This window comes from Populus trichocarpa, chromosome 1 (assembly GCF_000002775.5).
Source record: "Populus trichocarpa isolate Nisqually-1 chromosome 1, P.trichocarpa_v4.1, whole genome shotgun sequence".
Taxonomy (NCBI): Eukaryota; Viridiplantae; Streptophyta; class Magnoliopsida; order Malpighiales; family Salicaceae; genus Populus; species Populus trichocarpa.
This window is the reverse complement of record NC_037285.2, coordinates 40,394,882-40,419,348: the sequence shown is the minus strand read 5'-3', so window position 1 is coordinate 40,419,348 and position 24,467 is coordinate 40,394,882. Positions and strand designations below refer to the sequence as shown.

General features: G+C 34.2%; 2 protein-coding genes across 3 annotated transcripts; both read right to left on the bottom strand.

The window, feature by feature from the left end:
• Positions 1–1,359: 1,359 nt before the first annotated feature.
• Positions 1,360–10,486, bottom strand: LOC18095430 (probable LRR receptor-like serine/threonine-protein kinase At1g53430). 2 transcript variants are annotated; one of them, XM_024595555.2, is made up of 24 exons: positions 9,627–10,486; positions 8,146–8,332; positions 7,791–7,862; positions 7,219–7,290; positions 7,054–7,125; positions 6,902–6,973; positions 6,682–6,753; positions 6,524–6,595; positions 6,338–6,409; positions 6,148–6,219; positions 5,996–6,067; positions 5,219–5,293; positions 5,055–5,120; positions 4,888–4,947; positions 4,768–4,806; positions 4,639–4,688; positions 4,161–4,528; positions 3,779–3,977; positions 3,556–3,696; positions 3,333–3,451; positions 2,996–3,206; positions 2,658–2,895; positions 2,244–2,394; positions 1,360–2,131 (listed from the first exon to the last, which is right to left on the bottom strand). In XM_024595555.2, the coding sequence occupies exons 1-24, from the start codon at positions 9,757–9,759 to the stop codon at positions 1,706–1,708; spliced, it is 3,111 nt and encodes a 1,036-aa protein (XP_024451323.2). In that variant the 5' UTR covers positions 9,760–10,486; the 3' UTR covers positions 1,360–1,705. The 2 variants fall into 2 exon arrangements, with proteins under 2 accessions (XP_024451323.2, XP_024451266.2); XM_024595498.2 differs by lacking the exon at positions 9,627–10,486 and adding an exon at positions 8,407–8,804.
• Positions 10,487–13,907: 3,421 nt separating this feature from the next.
• Positions 13,908–24,126, bottom strand: LOC18095427 (probable LRR receptor-like serine/threonine-protein kinase At1g53440). Its single transcript, XM_006370019.3, has 24 exons — positions 23,705–24,126; positions 20,374–20,545; positions 19,905–19,976; positions 19,557–19,628; positions 19,381–19,452; positions 19,238–19,309; positions 19,012–19,083; positions 18,856–18,927; positions 18,696–18,767; positions 18,521–18,592; positions 18,339–18,410; positions 17,891–17,956; positions 17,726–17,791; positions 17,472–17,552; positions 17,357–17,389; positions 17,224–17,276; positions 16,756–17,120; positions 16,358–16,556; positions 16,147–16,281; positions 15,924–16,042; positions 15,371–15,581; positions 15,046–15,283; positions 14,692–14,842; positions 13,908–14,500 (listed from the first exon to the last, which is right to left on the bottom strand). Exons 1-24 carry the CDS (start codon positions 23,838–23,840, stop codon positions 14,108–14,110), a joined length of 3,066 nt encoding a protein of 1,021 aa, XP_006370081.3. The 5' UTR covers positions 23,841–24,126; the 3' UTR covers positions 13,908–14,107.
• Positions 24,127–24,467: the final 341 nt, after the last annotated feature.

Genomic DNA, 24,467 nt, shown 5'->3' with positions numbered 1-24,467 from the left:
TTAATCCTAAATTCTGTCCAGAATATCTCATTATGCTCCAGGGACCATTCTGGAATTTTTCCAAAATTTTAGGGTCAAATTGTAATTTTTGTCAAATTGAAGGACCAAATTGAAAGTGTTAAAATTTCATAACTATGCAGGAATTCTGCCCATAATTCATCTTTTATTCTGTTCAGAATCTCGGAATATGTTCCAGGGACCAATCTGTAATTTTCCAAAGTTTGGGGACTAAACTGTAATTTTCATAAATTGAGGGACCAAACTGAAATTTTGTCGTCTTCAACCTCCAACCCAGAATTTCAACAGAAAACCTACTGTTCTATCCATATTTCTAACTCAAAATTCACCATTTACACAATTCATAACTCAAAATCATCACAATCTTCTATAATCAACTAAATAATCAATTCCCACAACAATCAACCCTATAACATTCAAATTAATTCATCAATTAAACCTAAAACACAATCTTCAAAACCCTAACATTCATCAAAACCAAAATTTAAAGTTCAAGAAAACATATTATTCGTAATCTTACCTTTAAACTTATTTTCTCCAACACCTTTCTATTTCCCTTCTAATTTCCCTCTTTTCTCTTCTTCTTCTTCCCCTTTTCTTCTCTTATCCCGTCAGTTTTTCACTCTTAATTTCAGATCTCTATCTTCTTTTTTTTCTTTTTTCTATTTATACTTATTATGTTTATTCAATTACCACAATACCCCTCATTTATTTATACTCACTCTTTAAGCCTCCAAGGGCTTTGTTGCCTTTTCCTATCTCTTTTAATTCAAAACATTACAGAAAGTATTTTTCTTTTATTTTGGATGGAAAACACTTTCCAGAAGTTATGAAAAATTTAGAAATGTCATATTATTTATTGATTATATCAAATTTGGTCCTCAAACTTTTGATTGCTATATATATATATATTATTTTGAATATTTATTTTTCAATTTTATCCCTTAGAATTTGATTTTTATATTAACCTTAATCGTCATTTTTATAATTGTTATTTGCTTTTTTCTTATTATTTTTTAATTGAAAATTTTTTTTATGTATCAAATTTGGTCCTCATTCTTTTAATTGTTACTTATTTTATTTGAAATAATTTATGAAATGGTAATTATTATTATTTTAATTTCTTCATCTTTCAATTTTTTTATTTGTTATATTTGATCTCTATTATTTTGATTATTATTTATTTTATTTGAGATAATTTATGAAATTATATTTTTTAACAATATCATTCTCATTCATCTTCTTAATTTATAAGATTTGTTCCTCATTATTTTAATAAACTTGAAAAAAATAAAACATTAATAAGTTATTTTCCAGCTTATTTTCCATAACATAACAAAATACTGGAAAGTGTTTTCCAACTTATTTTTTATTACACTACCAAATATCAAAAAATAATTTACTTTCCCGGAATTCACTTTCCTAAAATTCACTTTAAAATAAAAAACTATTTTCTAGCAAACAAACACGGCTTAAACCTGCCTTACCTTCTCCTAAGTTTTTTTTTTTCCCCCTTTATTTGCCTTTTCCTTTCCACCACCTCAACTAGTCCAAAAAAAAAAAAAAAATTTATACTAGAACAAATCATTTAAAATGTATTTCTTGATTACTCAGCAATCCTATTTGCAAACTCAGAATACTACCAGACCAAAAGAAAAGGAGGGACTATTTCATCAATTTCCGTTGATCAATCTAAGTTGACGTCATAAAGATCCTTAAGAAGCTTGGTCGATGAGGAATCTATGATCTCATCCTTACTTTCGATAGAAAATTCAGAATCGATCCACGGTCCATCCATTGATATGCTCTTCTGTATCTGACTGCTTTCAGATCCATTTGAGACGTGTGTTTGGCTATCATGTGAGAGAAGCTCAAAGGCTTTGAACCTTGCATCCGGGTTCATGGTACTGCGCTTGACTATCGGAGCTTGGACTGGAATTTGTCCCTCAAGCATCTTCACTGCAGAAGACATTGATGGCCTCAAAGTGGGAGATGGGTTGGTGCACAAGAGAGCCAAGTTAAGCATCCTCAATGCCTCTATTTTTGAGTAGTTTGAACCAAGGCTTGGATCCACAAGCTCTAGAAGGTTTCCTTGCTCTTGCAGGACATAGGCCTACAATTATCAGTAACATGCATTTTCCATCAGTCTACAATCATGCTCATTGGTGGTCAGTGTAAATGTAAAATGTGTAGACAGAATTCTGAAAGGAAATGATAAAAGTTACCCAATCAAGGAGATAAACAAACTCCTCCTTCGGCCTGTAATTCGTGTTGCTCTTCCCACTGACAATTTCTAAAACAACAACCCCAAAGCTGTAAACATCTGCTTTATCTGTCAAGTAACCCCTCATAGCATATTCTGGAGCCATATAACCTCTGAAGAGAAATTAGAAAGAACCAGAAGAGTAAGTAATGGCCATGAGCTTGTGGAATGAATGTATATGTTCTCATGTCCAAGGCGATAATCATTTGTGCTGCTGTTATTAGATGCCATCAAATAATATGTCTGCGTTTTACAATATTTCCATTTGATATCCATATTGTTCAAAGTATCATTACCAAAAAAAAAAAAATTTATTTATCCCTTTACCACAACCAAGGAAATTAAATTGAAAGAACAAGGTGGAGAAAGAACTCACATTGTCCCAGCAATCCGCGTGCTAATATGAGTGTTTTCTTCTTCGTCAAGCTTAGCTAAACCAAAGTCAGATATCTTGGCATTTAGATCCTTATCAAGCAGCACATTAGTTGCCTTTATGTCTCTGTGTACAATTTTCAGCCTTGACTCTTCATGAAGATAAGCTAATCCCTTTGCAATACCCAACAATATTTTCTTTCTTGTTTGCCAGTCCAGTTTAATCTGGTGTTCATCACGACCTGATAGAGATGAGACAGAGGAACAGGAAAGCAATTTAATCTCATTCTCATTCCATAGACTACATAAGCTGATACATTAAGGAGTTGGTCAAGCATTTACCAAAAAGCGCCCGAGCAAGGCTATTGTTTTCCAAGTATTCATATACTAACAACAACTGATTTCCTTCAATGCAACAACCATACAGCTTCACGAGATGGGGATGCTGCAAGGCAGATATCATGCCTATCTCATTCACAAATTCACGATTTCCTTGTTTGGATTTGGCCGATAACTGCTTAACAGCAATTACAGAACCATCTGACAACACACCCTGAAATAAAATAGACTGAGATTTCAGAATGTTTAAGAAGATATTGCTTCCCTTTTATCACAAGCTTTTGCATGTGTGATAGATTTTATACAAGAAGGCGCCATACAGTAGAACATTCATAAATACCTTGTAAACTGGACCAAATCCTCCTTCTCCTATCTTATTTGCAGGGTCAAAATTATTGGTCGCATGTTTAATTTGCCTTAGGCTGAAATAACCAGTTTGGAGATCTAGAGCACGGAGTTCTGTGATGAGCAGAATCTCAAAATCAGCATGACAAGGATAATCAAAAGTTTACAGCATGCACACATTCAAATAAGACACATGCTTCCTGTGCCATTAATCTTACCTTTATCTTCAAGGTCCTTCCCTCCCAAGTAACCTTTCTTCCAGAGGACCAGCAAAACCAATGCCACAAGCGCACATGGAGCAGCTACAATGCCAATAATAGCTCCAACTGATAATCCGCCACCATTATCCACCTTAAAGTCTACAAGGAGAGAAATAAATTAAATAAAATAAAAAGACCGTTGATGGAAACAAAAAATCCTCTTGATTTCGTCAAGACTTACTAGGAGTCACTGTAATGGCAGATATGAGAGGTCCATAGACACCCCTGTCAGGAACAGCAGTAGTACCTTTGCCTGACCAGTATAAGTGTATCTCCAGTGTGCTACCATTAACAATTATACCATCAAATACCTTAGTGATGCCAATACCAACACCTCCAGCTTCCTCCATAATATTGAAATTTGCCTCAACTACCTTCCCCTGCAGGAAGAAGTTCCGAGCATGACTTTTGCAGGTTTTAAAGAGTGTTACCACCCTGTTCTATGGAAACTTGAAAAGGATCCATAACACATGGTAGGTCTCATGAGGTTATTTAGAAATACAATCATAGATAAAAAGAAAAATCCTAAATAAATGCTCTCATTTGAAAATCATTTTACTCACTTGAATTGATATATCAAATATCCGCCTCCCAAGGCTGCTAAAAGTCTGATTATTAGAATACATAATTTCAGCAAAGTGGAGCTGCACTTTGTAACTGCCCGCCAGCATGCACAGGCCATAGTACTTGAGTGATTGAGGGGCAAGGCGAGCAGTTTGGTAAAAACCTTCACCGGTCACATTCAGACCATAAGAATTTGTTGCTTTGTAAGCGCCGTCATCAGTGCCAATATAAGTCCCTGTACTGCTATAACCCCATCTTTCTGATATAGATGCAAAATCAGCTGCCCCCCCTGGAGTTGTGTCGTCTTCATATACATTATCACCAACAGTCTCACTGCTCCCTCCACAGTTTATGAACAAGGAATGGTCTGTACAACGAAGGATCAATATCATAAGCTGCCTTCCCTAGGACAACAAGCACTGTATTTATGTAATTACACCTTCATCAAACACCAGAGTACTGTTTTTACACACTTACATTGAGGTTTTCTTGTGCAAACAAGGTCCTTGTTCAAGCACCAAGAAATCCTGTAGAGAAGAATGAGGGTTGTCGATAAGTCAAATTTCTAGATTTCTTAAAAGGCATCTTAGTGAAGGAGGAACTTACTTGTTGCTCCCAGTTGACACATGACTAGCAACTAAGTTCCTATATAATTTCAAAATAGAAGTTAGCAATCAACTTGAGACAAAGGAGAAGAAACAAGTAACGGGAAAAAATAATGCCTACACTGGTAGCTGTTGACAACTTTGATCAGCTGATCCAGTAAAATTGTTGTAAGATAAATCCCTGAAATAAAATTTCATGGCAGGGGTAATATAGTTGTTGATTGAGGAGAACAAAGATTGGTGTATTTCATGTATAAAGAATTATGTATAGCTTCACAATAGACTCACAAGTCTTTCCTGCTTCCCAGTATCCAAGCAGGCACTTCTCCAGTTAGTAAGTTGTTATTCAGAAACCTACACATTAATAAACAGGTAATGAACAGGTAATATATGAGACATATATTAGAAACGATGATCCTGTGCTTTCAGAAAGCATGCGTTTATTGACTTACATGAACTTTATATTTTTTGTCAAACTCTCTAATGGGCCAGGAATCGGGCCTGTCAACTTGTTAAAGCTCAGATCTCTGCAATGAAATATATACAAATTAATGAAAGCACGTGAAAAAAGCACTAGATAAAATTAGCTCTGGGCAATATAAACACACTGCAATCTAATTCACGGAATGTCGGGCCAGTCCGTGTTGTCAGACTAATAATATTCAAGGTCCTATTACATCCTCTGCAGCATGGCTTTTATGAAAAACATGAGCCCCCACCATCATGATTTTGAATCATGCAGACTATATGCAGGTCTAGCTCTTGCTCACAGAGAACATATGAACCTCACACATACATATACAGCAGAATTTCCACTCCTTCCAAATGTTAAGATGTCTTCCACATATCTTATTACATTGTTATAATGTAGAACATCACCAACAGCATCTCATATGACAAATCAAGATTGGTTTGAAAACATCCCGACCTCACTCAATGAGAATCTAAAATAAGGAAAAATGAAATGCAAAACTGTCGGTTTTAAAAGAGGAAAAGGCTGGAGCTTCATGGTTAGGAAAGATCCTTGTTCAACCAGGATAAATAAGGAATCAACTTATTGCTATACCTTTACTGATTCACTTTGCTTTATCTTACTTTAAATGAAACCAAACGATAGAGTAAAGTGATGTCAATCACTTTACACATCTTGTCATTTTGAATCAGAGTAACATAATATGACGCCCATGAAATTAAGCGTTGCCATGAAGGTAGCAGTTAGAGAAACTTACAGAGTATCTAGGTCTGCCATATTTCCAAGGTATTCTTGGATTGAACCAGTCAATGAGCAATTTCTCAGAATCCTGAGTAAAAAATAATATGTAATCAATTAATGATGTAATATTGCTGTAACAATATATTTGATCAGTCTCATTCAACTCACAGTTTTTCCATTTTTGTCATATCTTTCAGATCAGGGAAAGTTGAATTGGATCCTTTCAAATCCGATATTCTCCTGAAAAATCAAGACAACAGAAAAAATCAGTTTTCTCAAATATAGACTTACCGAAAAGCAACGAGGCAAAATTCTTTGTACTGAATGTGAATCTACAAGATAGGGAACTTAAGCTCACAAAGTTGTCAGTTTTTTTAACAGTGAAATGGTAGAGGGAATAGGACCCTCCATGGATGTTCCTTGCAAATCCCTGCAAGAGAAATATACCATTGTTAGGAATGCAAGAGGGAAAGGAAAATGGAATTCCATTCAGCTTGTGCTCGAGGACACGTTAGCAGATAAATGGAACAAAGTAAATACTCACAATGTCGTAATGTTGGTCCAGTTCCCAATAAAGTCAGGTATCTTCCCTGACAGTTCACTTCCATCTATCCTACTGCAGGAGCATATGAAAAAGATGAATATTTAAGCTCACCATAGTGATTACTATAAAAAAAAATTGTGACCCGCATCATCACTTACAAATCATTTAAATTCTTTAAATTGCCAAATGTGTCTGGTATTGTTCCTGAAAAATTGTTTGCGGAAAGAAGACTGCAGGGGTAAATAATACAAAGTTAACAAATAATTTTTTTCTGAGTGAGCATCAAATACTGGTACCATACATAAAAAGACTTAGATTGAATATCATGAAGTAGATACATAAATAAACTCAGATAGAAGATGAAGGCATCTGTCTTACAGTCTCTCCAAGCTTTTCAAATTTCCAAGGTCTGGATGAAGAGACCCTCCTAGTAGATTATCTTCCAGGACCCTGCAAGACGCAATACCTATTTTATTGCAACTCAGAATTTCATTTACTGGACAAGTTGAGAACTTTGTTTCGAGACTTACAGGGACTTCAGAGTCGCAAAGCTGCCAATTTCCCTAGGAATTGAACCGGAGAGACGGTTTGCCAGAAGAGACCTCAGGTATAGAAGAAAAAATAGTGAACAGGTTAGAATGGCCATGTCACAATTGAAAACTCCATAAGAAATACAAGTGAACAAACAAACTTACAAACTCTGAAGGTTTGGGAGCTCAGCTAGACTTCCTGGGATTGATCCATTTAAGTAGTTGCGAGAGAGATCACTGTACAATGCAGGATGCTTCATTTCAGTCATTCTAAAATTCGAATTCTCACAGAGTAAAAAGAATGGTAATATTCTACATTGCACATTGCAGCTGTAACAAAATCTTGCTAAGACGATAACAATAAAGGGGAAAAAAAACTTCAAAAATGCGAGTGAACAGAGCTGTCTGTGTTTGAGAAAAGAGGCATTGAAACTTGGAAATTATTTCACACGTAAATGTATATCAAACTGAGTGAATGTGGATGGGCTATTTGGCAACTAAACCATTCTAGAGAACCAGAAAGAACAAGAAAAAACAGGACAGGAGTCTATCAACTAAGACACTGTAACCCTGGAGAATTTGAAACTTGCACATTGATAGCCCATTGAAGAAGAGAGAAAATCACTGAGATCATAAGCAATCTAATTAAAATCATCCATATATCCAGATAGAAACTAATCTCCGCTGTCCAACAAAAAACTTGACTAACAAGAAATATATACGCAAATGCCACTCACATTTCGCGCAGTTGGGTAAGATTTCGAAATTCCACTGGTAGAACTCCAGTCAGATTAAAACCCTTCAGCTTGCTGTCAGAAGAAGAGAAAAAAAAAGATGATTATAAAGAGAAAGCGGTAAGAGGTGATAAGTCTTCGTACAACACCAAGACTCTGCGGTCGTTACCATAAGCTGAGGTTGAGGAATTGATACAGTGTTCATATAAAATTGGACCAGTACCAAATCCAAGAGAGAGTGTTTGCTACAAATATATTCTTCTAATTATCAAAGCATTGCTTGAGACGAGTCTAATCTCTATCTGAGTGGTTATTATGTCTGAAGAAAAAGGAGGGATATAAGGAAACAAGTGCATACAAGCTGATGACATGACAGACGGTGTTGTTTTCAAATGTACAGTCACATGTAACATTGCTTTGAATTCTGTCATTTTTGGGGGGGTCGCTGATGTACAGCTTCCACTGTGCGCTACTGCAGGAAGTTCGATCGATTGTCGTCCAATTGTTGTTTTTCAGTTTGTCGGATATTGTTTGAAGGATTTGCACTGTTGCATCAGATAGTAACAATACATGTTAAGCAACACCAAGAAAAAAGGCTTACAATAATGTGAGAATTTACTAGTAAAACAAATCATAATTTCACGTCGATCAGCATAACTGTTCATGGGTGAGATAGACCTGCACAGATTTACTTTACTAGACCTTTCCTTTTTGGGATATATCACATGTACATGGTCGAAACTCTCGATTTTCACCCAATATTTCGCACATATTTTAGAAGCCATTTTTTTTTCATGTGCCTCCCAGAGCTTTCCTCTGCAAATCTTGCTCAAGAATAGTGATAGGTAACTCCTTGAACACATTACACAAGAGAAAATAGTACCACCCAGTTGTTATAGTAAAAATACTTTGCACATTTGGAAAACCTAGCATAAATAAATTGAGCTAACAATACAAATATGCCAGGGAGGCAGGAACCTTCCACCATAAATGAAAGCCGTGTTGAACAGATACAACTTTCAAGCAACAGTTGCTCCTTGAAACGATGAGCATACCAAAAATATGTCACATTGAAGAAACGAAAAATATATATATTTTTTAATAATATCACCTTTCAATAATTTCTTGTACTTTATTTTAACAAATATATCAGGGAGGCAAGAACCTTTCTACCATAAATGAATGCCGTGTTGAACAGATGCAACTTTCAAGCAACAGTTGCTACTTGAAACGATGAACATACCAAAAATATGTCACATCGAAGAAACGAAAAATATATTTTTTAATAATATCACCTTCTCACTTCTTCAATTGTTTAATATTTTATCAAATTTCTTGTACTTTATTTCTTTTGTTTAATATTCTTCATTTCTTTTGTTTGATTGCAACAAGAAATTGAACAGTTTTTTTCTTTTTCTTTTTTAAGAAAACTATACAGATCATGCATTTAAGTAACATTTTCAAAAATACTTTTTATTTAGAAATAAATCAAAATAATTTTTTATGACCAGAAACTGAATTCCTCTTCTTTTCCTATTATTGCCCAATTCATGCAATATATTTCCCCGATTAATCTTAAAAAATAAATAAAACACAATTTTTTTATGACAAGAAGAGATAAAAAAAAAAAGTTTTTAAAGAGAAATGAAAAATCTGAAAGTCAAAACAACAGTTTCCTCCAACGAACAAGACAAGAGCATGTCTGTCAACTAATGTTAAGAACAAGAACACTTGGCCATTACACGAAGAAAACCCAGAAAGAAAAAACCATTTATTCTGCTAAATATTTTGAGTTGCTGACAAAAAAAAAATGGAGATTGTTGAATTATGACCATTTACCTTCATCTTGTGGCAAGAGCGGAGTCACTTCTTGGGCATGAGATCTAAATTTGTCCACAACAAAGCAATTCAATACCACAAAACAGAAAACAAAAACAGAGGCAGTCTTTGACAGTGATTGAACAAACGCCATGTTTTAAGCATGCAGAACACAGATACTCTTTCTGTAATTGTGGGGTAATTAATATCTCCAAAAAAAAAATTCAAAGAACACGAAAAAGAGCAGTAGTTCAGGGACAGAAACAATGTTTTTCGTTTGTTTTTTTAGAGAAGGAAGAAAGAGAGTAAGGTGGTTGGAGGGAAAGATAATGTAGGAGGGGTTTTAAAGATGACGAGTTACTCGGGTTTTTATTTTTCATTTTTCATTTTGCATTGCGTCCTTTTCTTGAAAAAATGCTGTCGTCGTAATAAAATATTGAGAAAGGGTCAACAAAGCTCTAAAAGCAAAACCCTGAGAAAAAAAAAATATACAAAGAAAAGGAAAACACTGCTTGTAAGAGCAGAACACAAGAACACCCCAAGAGGGTCGTCGCAGAAAGGGAGGATGGCAGGGATGGTGAAAGATAGGAGGGGAAGTTGTGAGTGCCACTAGGAAAAATCAAAGAGAGTGAATTGATCAAGAGAAAGTGAGTGTATTCCGAATAAAAAAAGGTGAGAGCTGAAAAAGCACGAAAAGGCTGGCATGATTTCGTGTTCTTTGTATCATTGATCTAGAATCAGCTAAGCCGCCTGCCAAGGATGATTTGTCCTGGCAGAGAGGTTGTTGGTTTTCTTTCAAACAGGGAAGCAGCTGGGACACACGGTGTGGTCTTTACCGTAATGTCGCTGTGGAGACAAACTGTGGGTGTCCCAGAAATCAACATTTGCGGGTTGTTCTTAATAAAAAGTCAACTTTCGCGTATCCAAATAGTGATAAACTCGGCCTGAGGACACCCTGAACATGTACGAACGCGTAATTAACGCCAGTCAGCCGTGCTCCTAAACATGCAGTACGAATAATTAAAAACTTAATGATCTCGTCATTTAATCAGTCGTGATTGATGTAAAATATTATATATTGAACAGATTTGATCAAACCCGTCTGGTTAGACTAGTGAGTTTAACATTGACTTGGTTTTTTAAAAAATAAAAATTTGCAGCTTTAGCAACTTACCGCCGCTTTATCATTTCTTGGTTATGGCAGTTTGACCAATAACTCATTAGTTGAATAATACGTTTGCAACCAAAGTTTCGTATAATAAGATGATGTTTTTGGATTGTTTTAATATGTTAAATTTAAAAATAAAATTTAAAAAATAAAAAAATATTATTTTAATATATTTATAATAAAAAAAAAAAAACATTTTAGAAAGGTACTGCATTATTATTGTTGCAAACACCCTTTAATAAATTCCCAAGTTTCTCATTTTATTTATCACTTCCATCGAACATCATCATTCCTAAGAAGATCTAATAGAAGTTTACTTTCAATTATTGTGCGGCAATTTCTACATGGAAAGGGAGAGAGGAAGACGAAGATCACAAGTATAAAAGGACAAACAGGAAAAATATAAAATTTCCTCTTCATCATCAATTAATAACCACTTTGGTATTATCAATCTCAAAACATTCAAGATAAAATTGGTGCCATTGATATTAATGACACTCTACTTAATTAATAGTGCCATTAATTACATGCTTAAATACATTATTATTAAGTGTTCTAATAATGTGCAATGGCATTCTCATCCCCCAATCTCACCTTTCGAAGATTTTCATGTTAATTTAAATCCTTAATAAAACAGTTGAATCCAATTAATCAAGTGTCCATTGAAATAGTAATCTTTTTATTTATTTTAAAAATAAATTCTCAAAATATTTTATATAATTTTTAGAAAGTCTTTTTCGGCCTAAGGATAGGAAAACTATCCATAACCTTTTTACTCATTGGTCGAAGGGTAAATTTCATTTTAACCCTTAAAATATATGAATTCTATCCAATTTTTCTCAAAAAATTATTGATAGATGGATAAATGTTGGGGGTAATTGATAAAAAAAAAACAAGTTTTGAAGTAAAAATTGATAGTTATTATATGCTTCAAGGAGATAAAATACAATTAACCTAAAATATAACCGTCGATGAGTGATGCTTTAATGGTTGTCATTGTTCACGTTGAATTTCTTTCCTTATCAACTTATGATAATAAAACCAATCATTGATTTTTATAATTAATAATGTAAAAGCAGGTGTATTTGTTTATTTTTATTTATATATTTCATGGAAATAAAATAACCATTGTACTTTACAACATCCTCGTGCGTGCGCGCGTGTATATATAATTAATTATATTTCACATAAAAATTAGTCAATCAATTACGTGGCTGGTAATTATTTTTAAATAAAAAAATATGGTGTTCAGATAGTATGATGACAAATAAGTAGAAAATATTGAATCTTTAATAGTCGTGTGGATCGGAAGGGATCCCATCATATTTATATTCGAACTACTGAAGTTTAGAATAATATTTGAAGCAAATGAATACACGTCAGCGTTTCACAATTCCAAGAACCTAAGAACACAGACTAATTAATGAATCTACTAGCTCGTTATCACTTGGATCAATAATCTAGGTGTAGTACAATGCAATAGCTTTTGCTTTGAAAAGTAATTTTTTAAATTGTTAAAAAGTCTTAAATTAATATATTTTTTTTGATATTTTTCAATGATTTTAATACAATGACATCAAGATAAAATAAAATAAATATTATTTTAATAAATTTTCAATTTAAAAATCCATCTTTTTATAGCACTTTGTTTTATTTTCATCTCGATTTTTTTTATTTCCTGATTATTTTTTTTTGTTACAAAAGGGTAACAGTGAAAGAAAAAGGCTTAGAAAATGAATGGCATTTGATCCTTCTACTTTCATCAACACAAATACCAAAATGAAAACTAATAAAGGAACAAAATGCATTTAAGCAAATAAACGTTGGCCAAGGCTTCTCAAGCTTTCCCTTCCTATTGGCTCCTCGTATGAACCATCCTCCCTTTCAAACACAGCTTTCTCATTATTGACAGGAAGAAGTCAACAATCCTGTGGTAGTCTTTGATGAAACGAGCCTGCATCTGTGGTTGTCTCGAGTCGAAAAAGATGTCAATCATAAATGTATTCAAAACCCACTCTCTGACTATTTCCACAAGTTCCCTTAGTTTCAAATGTCAACATACTACAAGACATTTCCATGAAGACAGCCAGCACTGAACAGAGTAGCATAACCCCTCGAAAGCTTTCCTGTACCTTTGTCGTCGAATATTACAACGGAAGCAGAACATGGTTTCAAGGGCTCGTAAGCACTGCTACCCATCAATCTAAACACACTGTTGGATGGAATGGAACCAGAGATATCATTAAAAGACATGTTTGGAAGCACTAAGCTTGAACTAAACTTTGCTGGTATCGAACCACTAAAGTTACTAGGTGACAAGTCTTGGACATTTAAACGTGGAAGGCTTGAGATATCATTCGATTGGTTCATTGCAACATCAATCTTCACCAGATTCAACGTTTCAACTCTTTGAGGTATCACGCCAGACAATTTATTATCCAAGAGATACAAAACAGTTAAATTCTTCAACAAAAACAATCCATCAGGAATTTTACTTTCCAAATCGTTTCCAGCTAAATCCAAGTGCTCAAGGCTCGAAAGATTTCTCAAACTCTTTGGGATTTCACCAATCAGATTCACGAGTTTCATCCACAAAAGCCTCAACTTCTTCAAATGACCAGACTCCACAGGAATTGAAGAAATAATTGAACAAATATTAAAAAAAATTAAGGTTCTCCGTAAGAATCACTATGAGGTTTTTTTAGTGCTTTCTGAAAAAAAAAAAAAAACTAATTGCTTTTAAAGAGAAGGTAGAGATTTAAGAGAAGCTAAAAATTTGAGAATGAAATTAAATGAAAAAAAAGAGAGAGAAAAGGAAGGGTTAAATTTAAAAAAAAAAAAAAAAAAAAACTTTGCTTTTGATATAAATAGTTAAGCTCCATAAGGTTTCCCAAGTTATTGAGTATAGCAGGTAATTATGGGAATTTCTTATGCAAGGTCAATTCTGGCTTGCTGGCGTGCTGCAATAAAACAATATTTTTTTTAGGTCTTTTTTCCAATACTAATCGAAGTTAATTACTGTCTAGAGCAGTCTAATCCAGCAAAGAAAAGAAAAAAAACCTATATAGAGAAAATTAAATAGACAAAGATTAATTTATCGCATAAGATGTTGAATAACATTTGCACTTCAAGGATTTATTTTCAATCATATAATGAAATATTTATTAATTTGGTTTTGATAAACGTAACTAAATTATTAGATTGGTTTTTGTATTTAAATTAAGTATGTTTTTTTTTTATACAACATGAAAGGTATACTTAGTCCCAATCGCTTATTCTAGCCAAGAGATGTGTACAGAAGACTAATAGGGGTTTTTCATCTGATTTCCATCGGTCAATCTGCGTTGATGGGATAAAGATCCTTAGTCTCATCATTACTTTGGAGGGAATATGAGGAATCTACCCATGGTCCATCCCTTGATATGCTTCTGCTCTGCACCTGACTGCTCTGAGAGAGAGTGGAGACACTATCCTGTGATAAAAGCTCGAAGGCTTTGAACCTTGCTTCCTGGTCCATGCTACCACGGTTGATTATTGGAGCTTGAACTGGAATCTTGCCCTCAAGCATTCTCACCACGGAGGACATTGCTGGCCTCAGAGAGGGAGATAGGTTGGTGCACAGGAGAGCCAAGTTCAGCATCTTCATTGCCTCTTCTTTTGAGTAGCTTGAACCAAGCCTTGGATCCACAAGCTCAAGAAGGTTGTTTCTCTCGTGCAGGACATAAGCCTTTCATGAAATGTCATGGGGGAAAATTAAGCAGCTAGAATTCATGCAAAAGACAGATAGCGAAAAAGGAGATAAACAACAACAAAATCAAGGCCATGCATCTTCCAATCAGTTATGCTCATTGCTGGTCAGAGAAAATGTAAGATATGTAGGACGACGTTCTGAGAGTAAAAGATATATATATGTATTACCCAATCAAGAAGATAAACAAACTCCTCTTTCGGCCTGTAATTCGTGTTGCTCTTCCCACTGACAATTTCTAAGGCAACAACTCCGAAGCTGTAAACATCTGCTTTATCTGTCAAGTAACCCCTCATTGCATATTCTGGAGCCATATAACCTCTGAAAGAGAAATTAGATAAGCATTGAATGGTGAGCATTTGGTCATAAGATAGCAGAATAAATCTGTAGGTAGTTTTTCCCTGTAAAATCATACACTATTATACCTTCAACACACTGCATTGATTACAAGCAGATTTTACTAACCCCTTTATTTACAGGTCCGAAACTAAATTGAGAGATCAAAGTGGGGAGAGAGAACTCACATTGTTCCAGCTATTCGCGTGCTTATATGAGTGTTTTCTTCTTCATCAAGCTTGGCCAAACCAAAGTCAGATATCTTGGCATTTAGATCCTTATCAAGCAGCACATTGGTTGCCTTTATGTCTCTGTGCACAATCTTCAGCCTTGATTCTTCATGAAGATATGATAACCCCTTCGCAATACCCAACAATATCTTCCTTCTTGTTTGCCAGTCCAGTTGAAGCTGGTGTTCCTCGCGACCTGGAAAACAAGGATACATTGGAATAGGGCAAACAGCTCAATCATATTCTCACTGTATATAAAGTAGATGGTCAACTAAGCAAGTACCAAAGAGTGCGCGCGCAAGACTATTGTTTTCCAAGTATTCATATACTAACAACAACTGGTTTCCCTCAATACAACAGCCGTAAAGCTTCACGAGATGGGGATGTTGCAAGGCAGATATCATGCCTATCTCATTCACAAATTCACGGTTTCCTTGTCTCGATTTGGATGATAGCTGCTTAACAGCAATTACAGCACCATCTGACAATACACCCTGAAATCAAAGGCGCATACTGAAATTTCAGAATATTTGAAGATGATAATATCCTTTCCCCTTGTATAAAATTATTTTGCAAGCATGGTAGATTTTATTCATGGCCCAAGACAACCAAGTGCACAGCCTGAGCGATGCAGTCGGGTTTGTGGAGAGTAAAGGTTCTGAGCATTCGGATGATTATCTATAATTAGATGAGGATATATCTTGAACAAATTATATGGATAACCTAACAACAAATATTTTTATGGATCAATGTAATAAGTCTAGGTCCAAAAGTATAGGTCTTGTCACGTAAGATCAGAGTAGTGCATGCCTATCTTATTGAAAATGCATGAATACCTTGTAAACTGGCCCAAATCCTCCCTCTCCTATCTTATTCGCAGTGTCGAAATTATTGGTAGCATGTTTGATTTGTCTTAACGTGAAATAACCAGTTTGGAGATCCAGACCGCGAAGTTCTGTTACAAAAAGAGAATCTCAAAATCAGCAAGACAAGACGAATCGAAAGCACCATGACACACGCACAATCAAACAAGTGAGATACTTATGCCTTCAGTCCCACCTTTGTCTACGAGTTCCTTTCCTCCCAGGTAACCTTTCGATCGGAGTAGCAGCAAAAACAGCGCAGCAAGTACACATGAAGCAGCTACAATGCCGATTACAGCTCCAACTGATAATCCTGATCCGTTCTTGAACTCTACAAGTAGAGAAAGAATTAGATGAGAAGTTCGTGGATGGAAATCAATCAAAACTCTGAATATGCCATGACTTACTTGGTGTCACTGTGATGGCAGATATGAGTGGTCCATGGACACCTCTGTTAGGAACGAAAGTAGTGCCTTTGCCTGCCCAGTACAAGTGTATCTCTAGTGTGCCACCGTTAACAATTATATTATCAAATACCTCAATGATGCCGATGCCAACTCCTCCAGCTTTCTCCATGATATTGAAATTCTTCCGAAGTGTGATCCCCTGTGGCAAAATGTTCAAATTATAACCCTAAAAAGTTTAAAACAGTAGTAAAAAATCTTTTCATTGGCATAATAAAAACTTATCAAGGAGCAAACAAAACACATGGTAGGCCTCAAGAGGAAATCTGGACATTAAAATCACACGAAATAAACAAAATCTTAGACGAGCATGCATGCTTTTTGAAAATCATTTTGCTTACTTGAATCGATATATCAAATATGCGCCTCCCAAGGCTTCTGTATGTCTGATCATTAGAATACATAATTTCCGCAAAGTGGAGCTGCACTTTATACTTTCCCTTTGGCAAACACAGGGCATAGTATTTCAGTGACTGCGGAGCAAGGCGAGCAGTTTCATAAACTCCTGTCACACCCAGATTAAAATCATTTTTTGCTATGGAAGTTTGAACTGAATTGTTCTCCATATAAGTCCCAGTACTGCTATAACCCCATTTTCCTGGTAGAAAGGAAAATGCAACTGGCCCACCATCAGTTAAGTCTCCTTCATAAGTATCATCGTTAAAAGGCCCACTGCCCCCTCCACAGTTTATGAACAAGGAACGATCTGCAGAACAATCAATATCCTTCAACAGGGCAGTAAACATGGTGATTTTATGTAATGACTTTTTCATAGAACATCAGTACTGTCTGGTTTCTTTCATACTTACATTCAGGATTTTGTGTGCAAGGAAGGCCTTTTGTGAAGCACCACTCATCAGTGCTAAAAGACAAGAATTCAAGCTGTCAGCAATTCATAGTTCCAGAGTTTTCACAAAGCATCTCAGTAAAAGAGGAACTTACTTGTTATTTGATAAATGACTAGAAACTAAGTTCCTGTTGAATTTTGAAGTAGAACAATGAGCAACACGAGACAAATCGGGAAGAGAAAACAAATAATGAGTAAAATAATGCTTACAGGTTTTGCTTCAGTTGTTGGCAACCACCTAAAGCTGACCCTTCTAAAGCTGACCACGTAAAATTGTTGTAGGACAAATCCCTGAAATAGATTTTCCATGGTATGGGTAATACAGTTCCTGATTGCTGAAAAATGAAGATTGACATTTTTCTTGTATGACGGGAGACAAGAAATTTCTGAAAAATCTATCAGAGGATGAATAACATGGTAACCAAACAGGAATACAAGGATTGATAGCATCATTATCGACTCACAATTGCTTCCTGTTGTTCAATGCCCAATTAGGCACTTCTCCAGTTAGTAAGTTGTTGTTCAAAAACCTACACATATGTTAAACAAGAATTCAATAAACAAGCTGCCAATACGAGAAAAAAAAATTAAGGACCTGTGTGTTTCAGCATGTGCACGTATTGACTTACACCGTTCGGCTTTCCAAATTCGTGAAGTTAGAGATTCGGCCTGTCAACTTGTTGAAGCTCAAATCTCTGTAACGAAATACATACAAATTAATGAAATCTCAACATTGCTAGATTCTGGCTCAGGTTTCAAGGAAATGGAGAGAGAGAGCCCCAAGTCCTAACTGTGCGATCATATGCAAAAGTAGTTCAAATTAGCCAACCCTGTTTCATAAATATGAACCAACTATGGCAACTCTCTCTTATTTCTACAAAAATAAATAAAGGGATCAACTCATCGCTAGACCTTTCTGATTCACCTTACTTTATCTATCTTCAATGAAAAGCCAAATGATGGAATAAGCTTGTGTCAATCATTTGCCTCTTTTGAATTCAAAATAACATCTATAGGGAAGAAATAAGATCCTTGAAATCAAGCATTTCCATAAGGATAACTGTTAGAAAAACTTACAAAATATTCAAAGACGACATATTTACAATGTAGTCTGGGATTGAATCAGTAATTAAACAATTTCTCAGAATGCTGTTGCAAGAATGTAAACAATGATCAGTTTATTATAGTTAAGGCAATCCAAAAGTAATTAGAAAGGCTTTTCAATACATAGGAATCGTGATCAGGGTTATTCAACTCACAGATTTTCCAAGTTTTTCATGGCCTGTAGATTAGGGAAAGTTGAACTTGATCCATTCAAATCGGATATTCTCCTGGAAGAGAAAAATCAGTTGCTCATGCGTATGAACTTTCTTAACAGCAAAATCGCAAGATGATTGAAAAACTACAGGAATAAATGAACTTGTTTGTGCTCACAGAGATTTTAAACTTGTTAACAATGAAATGCTAGATGGAATAGGACCCTCCATGGATGTTCCTTGCAAATCCCTGAGAAACGGAAACGAAAGTGAGATTTGAATTAGCTTGTCCTAGAGGATAGCATGAGCAGATAAATGGACAAAAACTAATTACTCACAATTTTTCAATATTGATCCAGTTCCCGATAAATTCAGGTATCTTCCCTGACAGTTCGCTCCCATCTATCATACTGCAGCAACATATATATAAATCATGAATATTGTAGCTGAAAATATTGAATGTGAAAATGATTGCAGGCGACTTCATCACTTACAATTCGGTTAAATTCTTTAAATTGCCAAGTGTCTCTGGTATACTTCCTGTAAAATTGTTTGAGGAAAGGACACTGCAGGAATAAGAAAAACCAAGTTACAACTTCCTCCAAAATCAGTAAAAAGTATCAGTACCATAGATAACAAAACTGAGATTGAATATTACGTGACAGACAGACACATCTACAAGACATGGTATAAACTATAACTATGAAGGCACTTTCTTACAGTCTTTTTAAGCTTGTCAAATTTCCAAGTTCTGGAGGAAGAGACCCTCCTAGCAGATTATCATCCAGGACCCTGAAAGATCCAATTCAAGATTTAACGTTCTAGCTTAGCGTTTCATTTAAGAAGTTCGCTTTGTGACTTACAGCTCCTCCATTGTGGTAATGTTGCCTATTTCCAGGGGAATTGGGCCGGTGAGACGGTTAACGATGAGAGACCTAAGACATGGAAGAGAATTGGGAAATAGGTTAACATGTTCATGAATTTCCATATCGGGATATGAAAACCCCTTCACATATACAGAATGCACAAAAAGACTTACAAAATCTTAAGGTTGGGGAGCTGAGCAAGTCTTGGAGGGATTGTTCCACTAATGTAGTTGCGAGCCAGATCACTGTCCAACGAAAAATGCTTCATCTTAGTCTTTCCATAATTCCTTTTGTTTACAAGTCACTGTTGCTCTTAGCCACTCAGACAAAGACCTTTTCCCATTTGAATCATCATAAAAACTTTCATTTGTTCTGATAAATAAATTAAAATCCTCTGTGAAGCACATGGTGTGCCAGGAAATGTGAAGAAAAGAAACCCAAATATATTGCAATTGATCTCTGTTCAATAATGATATTAATAAACTTGATTAAGAATCGTAGAAAATGCACTCATCACTTACATTTCAAGCAGATGAGGAAGGTCTCCTAGTTCCTCTGGGAGAACTCCATTCAAATTAAAACCTTTCACGCTTCTGTCAAAAACAAAATATAAGAATTAGTTAGTAAATAAAACGAAAAGAAAATGAAACCATACAAGACTCTGCTCTCCATTAAAATTTTTTTTTTTTTTTTTACGAACATCAATATATCAATTGTTTCCTTGGAAACATGCTACCATGAACACATTTGTGCTTGTGTTTTTATTATTAAAAGAGTAGCATAAATTGATATTTAAAATAGGACACCTTATCGCCATCACTATGACCTCATTAAAAAAAAATAGAAAAAGTTATCGGAAATTCTAAGAGCGGTATTCTACTCTTTCACAAAACATAAAATTTATTATGAAAATAATATATAAATATCATGGCTTTTGCAAGGGGAAGAATTACGATTCTTGAATATTTCCTATACAGAAAACATACATACATGCTAGTGACATGACAGACGGAGCCATTCTCAAATGTACAGTTGCATGTAACAATGCTTTCAGTTTTGCTGTCGATGGTCTGGTTCCACTGTGCACTACCGCAAGAAGTTCGATTGATGGTGGCCCAGTTGCTGATGTTCAACTTGTTGGATATGTTTTGAAGAGTTTGCACTGTTACATACAATTCAGGAACTTCAATCATCCATAAAAGCAATAATAATATTAATATTATTTATCCATAAAATAATGTATGTATGAAGGCCTTGCTAAAACACAGTTAGAAAAATAATATATGATGATGATGATCAAAGATTTGATTTTGGGAGATTCAGCATTTGATAATGATCAATGTCTACAAAAGATAAAAAGCTAAAATTTATCATGAAATAAATTTAAAAAAAAGAAGAAAATTTACTTTTTGGCAACAAAGGGTGAAAGACATTATTCTTATTCAATAAGTCCTGGCTAAAGCGTTGCAAGAGAAGGATGTGAAGCTAGAGGATATGGAGGAGGATCGATTTTGTATTGCTGATAACATTATCAATAATGATATATATGAAGATTTGGTAGCTATAATGTGGGAAAAGTTAGAAAATGTTTATTGTAATGGATCAGAGGGAGAGGGATCAAGAAAGAGTGGAGTCGCTTCCAAGGATGAGAGGAATAACCTCAAAGCTTTGTAAGCTTGGTTACTAAGTTTATTTCTTCATTGTTCATCAACGTTTTGACCATTATAAATAGGTGAAAAGGTGAGTCATTTTAGGGTGAGAGAAACACAAGGAATGAGAAGGGTTTTTTTTAAAAAAAATGCATGAGAGAAGGTGTTGATTTGATTTTTTTTAAGACAATAGAAATGAAATCTTAAGTACAACAAATTTTAAAGGTTGATTTGATTTTTTTTAAGGCTAGAATAAAAATCAAATAGGAAAAAGAAAAAAAAAGATCACTTTTGCCACCCCGACCATCATTGGGATACACGCGCCACTTATTCGTATAGCTAAAAACGAGACACTTCAATCACCGCTCTAGAATCACGATTTTGGCCGCCGAATGGTATCACACACGCCGTCCAAAAGCAGCGAACACTTTTCACACATTTCTGATTTTAAAAAAAAAAATCATTTATCAAATTACCCTACTATCCCCAATAACATTCAATAATTATCAAATCACCACATCTAAATAACAAAAGAATTCCTATGTCAAAGACAATTATTTTTAATTTTCAAAGGCAATGAAGTAACTTACTTGTTTAAAAATTAAATCAAAGATTAAAAAGCCCATTGATCCAAGTTATTAATTTTTTTTTGTCTTTCATGGGCAATTAAGTAAAAATATAAAAATACAATTTAACCCCTTCTTTTCTAGTAATGACTAATATGCCCGTGAAAAAACCTCTCCTATCTCTAAATTCAAGCCAAGTTAGTTTGCCCATCAAAAGGTAAAATCAATATTTCATTATGCAAATCCATAGTGAAATATTAATCTATAATAACTCACTTAAAATTAGTCTCAACAAGGTATAAATTTCTAAAATTAAGCGAATAACGTTTTCTTTAATAATTATTGAGTTTAATACTTATTAATTTATCAATAAAATATGTAATTCCAATATTATTTTAAAGACTTAAAATACATACAAGAAAATTTTGATTAGAGAAAATATATACTTTTTGCATTTCAAAAGCATGGTGAAAAGACCAAAATTTCAATAATGATGTCAAGAGGTAATTTGGTAATTTTAAAATGGTTTTTTCATTATTATCATATAAGATGATGGATAATATATATATATATATATATATATATATATATACACACACACACATACACACAACCAAAATGTCATTAAAAGTCAAAAAATTAAAACTTGTCTGAAAGGGTTTTTTTGTCTTTTTACAAAGGTTTTTTTTGTTATTATCAAGTCAGCTTAGATTCAATTTAGTCTTTTTATACATAAAGAAAATAATAAGAAAAAAAGGTTACGACGCGTGCAACACACTCGAAGGTGCGTGGGTGGCACCAACATACTTTAGACAATGTGCGTGAACCCTCACAATGTCCAAAAATACTCTTTCAGATAAGGTGCTTTGAGTCTAATTATCCAGGTCATGAATTTGAAAAGTTAACGTAAGTTTTTTTTTTTAAATAGGCCTTTTATTTTTTTTCTATCAGGATCTAAGTTGTGAGTTCGACATGATTTTCCAGGTTGACTCAGCCCTGAGTACCAGGGCTATAAGTTTATTGTGCTAACCCGGGTTGACTATGACTTATTTGTTTAGGTTTTTTATACCATTTTATTCTGCAATGTTTAATTAGCTTTGAATTGAAATATATTATTTGTGTCATTTTTAAAAAAAATTTCTAGAATATCATTATGATTTTTTAAATTTTAATATTATGTTCATCTATTATAATTAATTATTTTGTTTTTTCTAATTAAAATAAAACCAATTTATTTTTTCCAGTTGAGTATATAATCCAAGTAGCAAAATTTTCTTTCTATTTTACGAGTACAATTAATATACCAGAAAGGTAGGGACCTTCCACCAAAATTATCTGTCACTTGGCATTATTGTAAAGATGCAATATCAAGCAATAATTAATTGCTTTGATGACATCAACATACCAATTATTATTATTATCTCTCCTCAAAGAAAACATTTTGAAATAAAGCATCATCAACTTTACACTATGGATATTTTAGTCATTTTCAACCTTCAAATGATGTATAGTTTCAAGCCAACTACTCTTCATTCTCTCTCTTCGATGAACGCTATTCTTAATTTTGATTTGTTTAACTGTAATTGGGAATCGTTAATTACGCTAAGCTTACTTAATCTTTGATTTTATAGTAATAGACAGAAACTGATAGAGGACTACAAGAAGTTAGAAGGTCCTGATAAAATAAAGCCTTTTAAAATATTTAAAAAATATTTTATCAAGGCTTGCCGGCAAGAGAATATTGTTTATTATTTTAAAATATTATAAAAGAAGCTCCATGATTCGAATGGAAAGGTAGTCAACAACATCATAGAACAAGTTTTCTTAATTACGAAAGAGAGAGGATAATCCAAAATAAAAAATATAATTCACAATTTAATGAAGTGCATCACAAATTGAAATGATTCTGATTTTATTTCTCAGTAGATATACTAATTTCTCTCACTAATCATCATAAATTGAAATGATTCTGATTTTATTTAAGAATAGTAAATAAAAATAAGAAGCGCTAATCTCTGCAAATAAATTATTTTCGAGGAAAAAGGGAACCTTCAATCATGGTAAAGAGAGAGTGAGATTATTGAATTGTCAGGAGGACGTACGTACCTTCATCTTGTGGCAAGAGTGGAGCGACTACTTGAGCATGGGATCCAAACTTGTCCACAGCAAAGCAATTCAACACCACAAATCCAGAAACCAAAACAGAGAGAGTCTTCGACAGTAATGATGGCCACAACGCCATGCGCAGATCACAACTCGTTCTCTTGGTAATTGCTATATTATCTGGGAGGAACTAATTAGAACGATGATCAAAGAACAAAAAACCACAAGCAGAAACGGCGTGTTTTTCTCAGTAATGAGAGGTGGGTTGCTGGAGGGAAAGAAAAAGACCAGGAAGGAGATTTTAAAGATGATCAGCAGCAACTCAGCAGCAACTTGGTTTTATAGAGCGAGAGAGAGAGAGAGAGAGGGCTGCACGAGGAAAATGACTTGGGAAAGTCCATTGTTGCCGCTGGAGAAAAATCAAAGATGACTCAAAAGCGGAAATTAAAGAGATTAGTTTCTTAGGTAAACATTATTTTAACTTCAACGGGTAGGATCGATCAGCAGTGATGTTTATTGATCAGTACTAGTTTAATAATGGATTAGAAAACATGATCATATACACTGGAATACAACTTCATAAGTGAATTATTTTCAATGCCTAATATTTTTTTATTCATTTTCATATAATAGATTCATGCTAATGTTAATTCATAGATGTATAAAATAAAGTGTATCCCTATAAAAAACATTTTATCAACAATGTTGAAAGAATGGATATTGAACTTAAGCTACTCTTTTGCTAAAATAATTTTATAAATTGAGG

What these genes read in the sequence shown, in the direction of transcription:
- LOC18095427 (XM_006370019.3), bottom strand. Translation starts at nt 23,840, where the DNA reads ATGGCGTTGTGGCCATCATTACTGTCGAAGACTCTCTCTGTTTTGGTT. An exon ending in TGGATCAATATTGAAAAATT is followed by an intron (nt 18,768 to 18,855) that starts GTGAGTAATTAG and finishes TCCGTTTCTCAG; the next exon opens with GGATTTGCAAGGAACATCCA. An exon ending in TGCCATCACAGTGACACCAA is followed by an intron (nt 16,282 to 16,357) that starts GTAAGTCATGGC and finishes CTCTACTTGTAG; the next exon opens with AGTTCAAGAACGGATCAGGA.
- LOC18095430 (XM_024595498.2), bottom strand. Translation starts at nt 8,650, where the DNA reads ATGTGTTCAAGGAGTTACCTATCACTATTCTTGAGCAAGATTTGCAGA. An exon ending in ACGCGGATTGCTGGGACAAT is followed by an intron (nt 2,395 to 2,657) that starts GTGAGTTCTTTC and finishes ATTTCTCTTCAG; the next exon opens with AGGTTATATGGCTCCAGAAT. An exon ending in TTGTTTATCTCCTTGATTGG is followed by an intron (nt 2,132 to 2,243) that starts GTAACTTTTATC and finishes TGATAATTGTAG; the next exon opens with GCCTATGTCCTGCAAGAGCA.